The 10,674-nt window shown below is 42.1% G+C and overlaps 1 protein-coding gene across 1 annotated transcript in view; it reads left to right on the forward strand.

Moving 5' to 3' along the window:
• Positions 1-10,674, forward strand: part of LOC110319858 (calcium-binding mitochondrial carrier protein SCaMC-1) — a 39,223-nt gene that overhangs the window by 3,037 nt on the left and 25,512 nt on the right. The window contains exon 2 of the mRNA XM_021195511.2: positions 9,262-9,388. Within this exon, the coding sequence (XP_021051170.1) occupies positions 9,262-9,388 (127 nt within the window). The remainder of the gene's footprint in view (positions 1-9,261; positions 9,389-10,674) is intronic.

Genomic DNA, 10,674 nt, shown 5'->3' on the forward strand with positions numbered 1-10,674 from the left:
AAGGTGCCGTGGCTGCAGGCCAGAGGATAGTCAGCTGTGCCCACTATGTAGGGTCCCTTGAGAAGAAATAATTCTACCCTCCATGGACCATCATTTCCACAATACTCAAAAACTTTCTTTAAGATTGTAAAAGGACCTTAAGATCAAAGAAGTTGTTAATCCCTGCCAGATGGCATTTTGAATGATAATATGAAATATACAACATCATGTTTATAATATATCACCAATACCCCAATTGCCATTTAGTTTATCAATAGTTTCAAAATTGTGTCAAATAAAATTACACTAGAATCCCTTGGTTTTTATTTTTATTGTTTCGTTTTACTCCAGTTATCTTCATAAGATCCATTAAAAAATTCTCTTGAACTAATTAGGTAATTACAACATTTCAACTCTTTCCCCTTCCTATTCACTCCTCCTTGCTTGCCTCTAAATTCAAGGGCACTTTGTTTATTGTTATTGCACACACACACACACACACACACACACACACACACACACACACACACACAAATATAGCCTTCTCAGTCTGTATAATGCCACTTGTATGAACGGTTTCAGGATGCACCATTTGGTATTGGACAACTAATTTGGTTCTCTTTCCTGGGGAAGATAATCTCCCTCACTTTCAGCATTGCTTCCTGGCTTGTGGCTCCCTGTGTTGGGTTGAGGCCTCATGAGATTTTCTCCATCCAGTTTGGCTCATCTATTGGAGTTATCCTTGTTCAGCTCATATTTGGAAAGTCATTATGACTTCATGGATGAGATTTTGGTTAGACTCTATGGATGTTGTTTCTGACTTTACTAGGAAACACAGACTCCTCCATCCTCAGGCTATTACAATCTTTCCTCCCTCTCGACTACAACGTTCTGAACCTTAGGTGTGGGAGTGTATTGTAGATGTGTCCATAAAGACTGGACTCCACGACTCTGCATTTTGATTGTGTTGTTGTCTGTTGCAAAGAGAAATTTCCTTGACGAGGGCTGGACATTACACCTATATGTAGGTATGTCTTAGGCTTTCTATTCCTGCAGAAAACATGACCAAGAAGCAAGTTGGGGAGGAAAGTTTATTCAGCTGACACTTCCACATTGCTGTTCATCACCAAAGGAAGCCAGGACTGGACCTCATGAAGGGCAGAAACCTGGAGGCAGGAGCTGATGCAGAGGCCATGGAGGAGTGCTGCTTACTGGCTTGCTTCCCCTGGCTTGCTCAGCATGCCTTCTTAAAGACAAGAACCACCAGCCCAGGGATGGCACCACCCACAGTGACCCCTCCCCTCTTGATCACTAATTGAGAAAATGTCTTACAGCTGGACCTCATGGAGACATTTCCTCAAGGGAGGCTCCTTTCTCTGTGATAACTCTACCTTCTGCTAAGTTGACACAAAATCAGCCAGTACAGGTATAAGGATGAATGCTTGGATTGTTATTAGGGATTATGCTGATTTAGTAAATTAGTGGTTACAGATTCTCCTCCAGTATCCCTGAGTTTACTAGCACTGGGTCGTTAGCTAGGCTTCCTGTCTCAGGCCTGTTTTCCCTCTTGTTGAGAGGGTTTTAAATTTAATTGGAGAGTGGTTGGTTATCACTGTGAAACTACTGAACCCTTAGGCTATTCTGCCATTCTGGTTGCTACTGTGGTTCCTCTGTGTAACAGCTAGAGCAGGTCAGTTCTGCCTCAGGGGCCTCTGTGCTGTTTCTGAAGTATGTGGTATCTTCAGCAATAGGGGTCTGCCTTCCACCCCTGGGAGGCAGCCAGGGGCAACAGCAATAGGTTGTATGCTTTGGGAGTCTTTTTGATGGCATTGACCAAAAAACTCAAAAGAGGGCTTCTCAGGTCTACATAGGTAGTTTTGGGTTCTTGGAGGGAGCATTGTCATCCCTGAATGAGAAACGTTCACTAAAGCTATAAATGCATGTTACGTGTCTTAGAGACCTCCCTCCTCCTCCCTAATGAGCCCCCTTTGCCCCCATCAGACCACTAGCACCCTGTTAATCCTCTCTCTATTGCTCCCCAACACCCCTCTCCTGGCAACGATCCTGATTTACTCTCCTGGTTTCTGTTGTTACTCCAGGCTATGTACTCATATCTGAGGATTTGGAAGTAGGAGCCCCCAACAAGAGGTGACATGGATGCTGGTCTTTTGGGGTCCATGTTACCTCACTCAATGTGATTGTTTCTAGTCCCTTCTACTTACCTGCAAAATCCATGATTTCACTTGCCCTTACAGATAAACAGTATTGCATGGTGCATATGAACTACGTTTTCATTATCATAGGAAACATTTTGAGAAATGGAAATTGAATTGTGTGCTTCTTTGAAGAAACTTGGTTTTCCCTGGGCTCCACGCTGACTTACAGTCTGTGAATTTCCAATTCTATCCACTTAGAATACTATTTTTTTATAAATGTTCCCATTCTGAAAGATGAATTCCTTTATATTTTTACTTTTAAGTTCTGTTCTGTGGACTGGCATATGCCTTCACACACAGTCTACTGAAATCTGCCTGCCTCTGCCTTCCAAGTGCTGGGATTAAAGGCGTATGCCACCACCGCCCAGCTAGGAATGTCTTTATGGCTACCTGGGTATCTTTTTTTTTTTACACCAATCAAATTGGTACATAAAGCTCACCATTATATCAGGGAAACTGGGGCCAATAAAATGCTTCGATTTGATGACTCAGTCAAAAGGTATTGACCAGGCGTGGTCTAGAATTGCTATAGTGTCCAGGGCTGAAGAGAGGCTCTATCTGAGTATGCAGAGGTGTTTTCCAAGTTCCAAGATAACAGTTTGCCCCTAAGACAGATGTTTACCTTGAGGAGAAATCCCCATAGATTTTCACCTCATTTTATCTCTTCCTCATATTTCCAAGCTTTTTAGAATAAATTTAGTACACAGAAGAGAGCAAATGTGTAATTAAGTGTTTTAGATTTTATACTGTTTTTTTGCATTTATTTATTATATATGTGCACAAGCCTGTGTTCCATGGTGCACACGTGGAGATCGGAGGACAGCTTGTAGGAGTCAGTTCTCTCTCTGGGGAGGGGACTCAGGTCGTGAGGATTGGTGGCAAGTATCCTTACCGTCTTGCGGGCTCTTCTGTCTTTATATTTTGGTACAAAAAATACCTGAGCAGAATGTAGAAAGCAGGCAAAAAGTGCACGGCAGCGAACCATTGGTAGGCGTCCAGAAATTCCTGGTGGAAGAATAAAGACTACGGTAGGCAGTCCTGAGACAAAATTAGGAGCCAGCCTGGTATGAAATTGCTATGCTCCACCTTCGCTCCCTCTCTTCAATTTCCCGTAGCCTCCTCCCCTTTCAGCTTCTTCTTTTGTTTAATTGATATACACAGCCCATATGTGAGTGGTTGTGGGGTCACCCACTGTCAGGGCCAACATCCCAGTGGCCACCCGGCTAAAGACAGCAGCTGTCTGTCCAATGCTCCCCAGCTAGGGGTAGAGCATCAGGGGCATGCCCCACTCCATGCTCACATTTTTCTAACTGGCTTTGTGCAGCTAATCACATCTGCTATGAGTTCATATGTGCAACAGCCACATCATGTCTGGAGGATGGCATTTCCCAGCATTCCCTGCTACCTCTGCCTCTTAGGGTGTTCTTTGTGCCCCTGCTTCCATGATGTGCCTTTAGCTCTTTACTATGAAGTTAAGAGGGGAATTTCATGTAAGTTCTCCTAGGACTCAGGGATATGAACCCAGGTCTCCTGCAAAAGCAACTAGTACTCGTAACTTGTGAGCCACCTCTCTAGCCCCACAAATGGGGGCATTATTGCTCGTGGGGAACCATTAAGTATACTGCAGAGAATATGGAGTCACATCTGACAGAGAACACACCTCTGTAGGAGGAACCCATGTGACCACACAGAAAAGACCCAAGTTATGACCAAGATAATGAGTAGAGCCAGCTGATAGCATTTGCAAGATTGATAGGGAAGAATAAACCACAAGGCTGATAGTATCATGTTATAATATGAAAATATTTATCAAACATCTCTCTTAACTTCTGGAACTTGCCCTACTCATTGTTTGCTTATTGATTTTTATGTACTTAACTAATAGTATACAGCAAGAGTTTCAGGGACACAATGATGGCTCCTCTTGGCCTTGTTCTCTACTGTGCCTCCAGCTTAATGATTGCCTTATGCTGTTCAGTGACTTCAACTAAATAGAAATCTTTACACCATCTGGGGGGATTTTTCTAATCATTTCCACTTTATAATCGAAGCCTCTAAGAATTAAGTAACTTGACCAAGGCTCTGAATCTAGCAATTGGTAAAAGCACTTAAACCCTCGTCGGATTCCATAGCCCATACTATCCCATCACTAGCAAATGCATGCTAGACAGTGATCCATACTTCACAGTGACCTTCATTCAACGTTTGACAGCAAAGCCTTTTGCTGTTTTCATAAATCCAACCAGAGAGCTCTACCTTCACTGTTTAAAAGGTAAGACTTTTGAACTCAGCGTGAACAAGAGGTTAAGTAGCATCTTGCGGAGGGCTGCTTTGTGGAAGCACTGTATGTGTAATAACTAGAAAAAAATAATTCCGAATTGATTAGGATAAGAGAGGAGATACTTCATACAACAGTCATAGTAATTTACCTGGAAGAATGGGGGAAATCCGAGGCAGAGAAAATAAAGATATATAAACTTACTGTAGCGAAGTCAAGGGGCACAGGCTGCCTCCTCATGGAAGCTAAGTGATACACATATTCTGTCCATACCGTGATCTTCTCAAGCCTCAAAGCAAGACTGAGATCAAGGCAGACGACTTCATCTCAAAATGGCCTGGAACTTCTCAAGCTAACCGAGCACATTTACTAAATTCCTAGCACTGAACCTGAGTTAGAGAACACCATTGTCTCCTGCACCGTCCCTCTTTCTCTTCCGGACACTTACAAACATTGCTACAAAAGTAAGCCTGGACCAAAGAAAGGCTCTCCCCAGTGTAAACCCATCCAGGGTGTGCTCCCCTTTGCTAACTGCCATTGCTGTATTTGTGAGTCCAACTTTTGGAAGTAGACGGGCGCTGTGCTTCTCAGCCTTCCAAGCGAAACCACGTGAAGACGCACACTTCCACCTACGCTTCTCGACTCTTCCTTCATCAGCATCGCGCTATGTTCCCCATGACTTCCGGGTCAAAACGTGAGATTTCAGATGGTTTCCTACATCTCCAGTGTCCCGTGACTTTTGCTTTCATTAGAGTATCCCAGATAATCCGTAAATATTGGGGCCATCGATTAAAAAATGTCCAGTATAACCTTCGACTTAAAACAAAATGGTGAGAAAGAAGTTGCAGAAGGAGAGATGGGTGAGGGCAGCGGAGAATATGATGATGTTAAATGTGGCAGAGATTAGAGATTTATGGCAAATGAATAGTAACAAAACACCATCCCCAGTTCCTCAGACTCCTGGGGCTTATGACCATCTATAACACCAATTCCAGGGGCCCTATGCCTTTTACTGACCTCCAGCACCAGCGTACATGAAACAGACATAAATACACATGCAGGCACAACACTCACACACACACATGAAATAAAAACATCTAAATTAAAGTAAGATCCTCTTTTGTGGGGTAATTCATTCATGATTGGGCCACAAAGGTTTTTGTGAAAGAGTCTTACATGTTAGCCCCCAGCTCAGCAGCTCTTAGGAAAGTGTCGATTGCGCAGTTTACGGCCAGTACCTATGCCTGGCCATGGTGCAGTCTCATCCAGGAGGGCATCTGTCTAGGATATGTAATGGTCTTTGTCCAGCTCTTTGCATTCAGTGTGATGAAGTATAGAGCCAAAGTTAACAGAGAATGGCAGAATTAAAAGTTCTTGTGTGAATTTTAATATATAATTAATTATTTATGTATTCATTTATTTTTGAGTGAAGGTCTCATTATTGCTTTAGCTCAGGTTGGTCTAGCACCTTGGGATCCTGCTACCTGATCCTTAAGTGTTAGGGGTGTGCTATCTTACTGGGTGATATTCAACTTTGTTTTTTCACCATTAAAAGTAATCAGTTTGAAAAGTAGGTTACATAAAAGCAGGGAGCTTTTCTGTGAAACTGCATTTCCACATTTTTTTCCTGGAGCAGGATAAGGGGCCACAGATAAACAAAGAAGGGGTTCAGGACGTCCCATGGCTCTGGAGGGTGAGGACTAAAAAACCATAGATACTAATACTTATATCTCTCGCCTTCTCACGGAGTTCAGCTGCCTTAATTTCTGGCCATTTGGGGATTATCCTCTCGGTGCCTCTCAACAGGTGCCTGGATGGAGCAATTTTCCCCTCAGAGCCACTATATATTTTGGGTAAAAATAAAAGATAAAAAAACCGGGTGTGGGAGGTGGAGATGGAGGGACATAAAAGCAAAGGTCCACACGGGCTATTTTCTTTGTTTTTAGTCCTTATGACAGTCACTCTGTCGGCCTCACCCTGCGAAGAGGATTCCTGGGCAGGTGTAACCTTCCTATTGACTAGAACTGGTTGGCTCAGATCCAGCCTGAAGCTCAGCGGTGGAGTGATTAGTGATTTTCCCAAGTGTGCAAGTTCTAACATATTCCTTCCCCAGCACCACAGGAAACAACAATAACAAGCCACAAAACACACTCAATCGTCCAAAAGTGGTCTGGCCATCTTTACTACGGTTAGCAGATTACAGAGCAGTAGCCCGGTTCCGAAGCTCTACTCTTGCATTTTTTCAAAACAAAGACAAAACAAGACAAAACACAAGCATCCTTATTTTAGACAATCAGGTCTCTGGAACTTTCTGTCAGGAGGGTAGGGAAGCTGGGCATGGCTGACTCTGTCTTGCTCTTGTGGAGCCTCTGGCGGAGGTGGAGCCTCTGGTCTTCGGACTTGTGTGCAGAATCACTGTCCTTGAGTAGTCCGCTGGTTCTTGTGCGGTCCCAGAACAGCCAGGATGAGCGTACTCCTTTGGGTGTAATAACCCCTGCAGGTGCTTTGCCTTTGGCCCTTCTCCCTCACTTTTGTCCCATCCTAGGGACAGAGAGTTCTGCTGGGGAACTCAGAGGGCCACCCCAGGGGTTATCTTGGCCATGGGAGACACCACAGATAGACAGCCTCTACGTATTTTTGGTATCTGGACCATGATGAAGATGGAACTCTGGACGTCCTTGAGCTTAAGCCCCGTGAAGCCAAATCTTCTCAAATGTGAGCTTTTCGAGTTGATGCTTGTTTAGCGCTGCTTTTGTTTATTAAGAATAATCCAGGGGCTACTGATGTAACCAGTCATAGAGTGTTCAAGTAAGCCACCAGAACCATATATACCATTGTGGTGCTGCAGGCCTTTAATCCAAGCAGGGAGGATGTGGAGGCAGGAGGATTAGAAATTTAAGGTCATCCTCACAGCTAACATCCTCAAGCATACTTCTGAGCTTTCTTGGTGGCTGTGACAAAGTTTCTGATTGCTTTTGCTCTTGGCTATAGTTTTGCGTTTTGGAAATTGCATGAGCTTTTAAGACCTCAAAGGCCAGGAAGGCAACACCTCCTAATCCTTCTCAAACAGCGTGGACCGAGCATCCAAATATATAAGCCTATGGGGGCCATTCTTATTCAAACCACCACAGGCTCTGGGTCCAAGATACGCCACAGGTTTAGAGACCTGGAACATTTACTCCATTTACAACACATCTTTGGGGTCCAGTGGTAGTTGGGAACAATTATGTTTTGTTTCTGCTTTTAAGGGGGTTCTGTTAGTGAGTCATCCTCCTCCTATTAGCTGCATAGACTGTTAAGAGAGTTTGTTGATCAGTTGTCTTTGGAGTTGATTGACTATGTCAAGCACTGCATTGTGGTTTCGTTGTCTTTTGCTATGGTTGGGATAAAAGTTTCTCAAAGGAACATCAAAATGTGTTCCTTTTAATGACTTGGCACTCAGCGAGTGATCTATTATGAGGTGGTGGTGGAACTCCTCAGAGGTGTGTGTTAAAGGCGGGAACTTTAAGAGTTGGGAACCTGCCATATGGAGGTGACTGTTGGAACCCTGGTCCCTATTCTTTCAAATATGTTGTGCATTTGTTTATTTGATATCAGTCTTGCAGAAGGAATCCTGGATTTTGTCACAAACAAGTTAAATCTTCTGAAACCCACTTATTCCTTTTCAACATTTTATTTTCTTGAAAATCTTCTTGGCCAACGGTATAAAGCTTTGCATATCCATAGGGTATGGATAAGCGGTCAATTATCAAAACCAAGAAAGAGCCACTCCCCCCAGGGCTCTGCACCAGCCACATGGAGCATTCTATTTTAAAAGAACTCTTGGGCCTTTCCTCACATAAAGATCACATCTCCTAACTGGTTCTCCTGTCAGTTCTCATATGTCTGTAGCAGTAATTTTATTCATATGAACCTAGATTTCAATTAATTTTTAAAAATAGAAATTTACCTTGTAACAGCATAAGGTACAAAAATATTTTTATTATGAAAAATAATGTTTTAAGTGATAATTTTGTATTGTTATTTTATAAATTAGAGAGACTGAATACACAAACAGATATGGCTAGACCATAAATAAAACTAGATATTGACTCAGCTCCCCCAGCCAGGAAACCTGGTCTTTAGAAATGACAGGCTTACAGGAAGACAGTTGATGCTTCTAGAGACAATACAGGAAATTACATACTAGGTCCCGTAAGACTCCCCTCCCCAAGTGACTGCGACTTGATTAATCAACACTCCTTAAGTTAACACAAATAGTTCTCTTAATTTTTGTCTCCATTTTCAATTTTGGATTAACTAAAGACGGCTATGCTTTCTTCCCCCCACCCCACACACACCCACACTGGCTTTTCTGTTCCCAGCGAGCCAACCTGGGCTCACACTGGCTTCTCTGTTTCAGCTAGCCAGCCTGGGCTCACCGGTTCTCATGATAAATCTCCTCTTTCCTACCACAAAGCCTCCTGTACTCTGCCCATCTTTGGGTCTATATCAGAACACAGATGACAGCAGCAAGTTCACAAGAAATGGCCCTTGTTTTTGCCATTATTTCCACAGAGGTTTATTCAAAAGAGAAGTCACTATCTATAGCTCGTGAAACTCAGGGAATCTTTACTTACCACAGGAAAGGCTGTAGACCTGTGCCTTAATGCATAGTAACACATCTAGTCAAACTAGTATTTTAGTCTGAAAGAAAAGCAGCTAGTCTGTGTCTGGTCTGTACACAATTAGTTCAGTACTTTAGCCCATGCTAACAATAAAATATCTTTAATTTTTTTTTTTTTGTAGAAAATTTTCACTACTGGCGATGTCAACAAAGATGGGAAGCTGGATTTTGAAGAATTTATGAAATACCTGAAAGACCATGAGAAGAAAATGAAATTAGCATTTAAAAGTTTGGACAAGAATAATGATGGTGTGTCCTATATCAGTGCTTATGAAAAGTCCTCTTTATGCTTTCAAGGCTAAGATAACTCTAAGTAATTATTATCTGTGTCATTTACTACTTATTTATTAATGTGACTGAGAGTTCATATTTTTATTCATCTATTAAGATTTTTTTAAGATTTTATTTTTAGTTTTGTGTGTGTGTGTATGTAGGGCTATGTGCACAGGAGTACAGGTGCCTGCAGAAACTGCAAGAGGGTATCAGATCCCTTGGAACTGGAGTTATGTGTGATTCTGAGCCACCCAACATGGGTTCTGGGACCAGAACTTGGGGCCTCTATGAGAGCACTGAGACATCTCTCCAGCCCTAAGCGTTCATATTTTTTAGTGAAGAAAATCTATAGGTAGCTTTTTCTACTGAACTTAAAATTGCCACAAGATGTTAACTATTGAGGTTATGCTGATCCCACTTCTAGTCGTAGCTTAAAAAATAATTACAATGGAGGTATTAATTTTTTCATATATGGGCATGACTATTGAATATTGCAAAATTCAAAAATTTCACATCTTACACTTGGCAATCTTTTTGAAGGATTAATTTAGAAAAGATAGTTTCTGATCCTTACAAAAGATAATAGCACAGTATGAGTCTGTCTGTCCCTTCTGGCTGGGGTGGCATTTTCTCTGTCTAAAGTAGTAACTTGGGAATGGAGACCCAGTTAAATAAGAATGCAGTAAAACTAGCAATGGCCATGGTAGGAAAATCGCTAGACCCCATGCCCAGTGGCAACCGCTGGCAAGGAGAACAAACTGATAAAGATTATAATGAAGCTCTAAACCTTTCCTGACTTAATGTGTGGACAGGGTCACCCACTCACAAAGTTCCTTTTCAAGAAAGAAGTTGAACAATAGATTGAAAAAAAAATATTGATCTTCTCAAGGGTTGGTTTGGAAATTTTTAATAAAAATCTAGGTAGTAAATATTTTAACACGAAGACCATGTAGTCTGAGTTGTGACTGTATCTCAGCCAAAGAGTGTATATAGACAAATTGTATGGATGTGTTCAAATAGTCAATAGGTCTTATTTGGAGAGACAGTTATAGTGTATTAGCTACTGATTTAGACTGAACCCTAACTTAAAATCAAATTCCTTTATAAAACCAAACTTTTTGGATGTGTCTTAGTCAGGGTTTCTATTCCTGCACAAACATCATGACCAAGAAGCAAGTTGAAGAGGAAAGAGTTTATTCAACTTACACTTCCATACTGCTGTTCATCACCAAGGAAGTCAGGACTGGAACTCAAGCAGGTCA

Source organism: Mus pahari, chromosome 4 (assembly GCF_900095145.1).
Source record: "Mus pahari chromosome 4, PAHARI_EIJ_v1.1, whole genome shotgun sequence".
Classification (NCBI taxonomy): domain Eukaryota; kingdom Metazoa; phylum Chordata; class Mammalia; order Rodentia; family Muridae; genus Mus; species Mus pahari.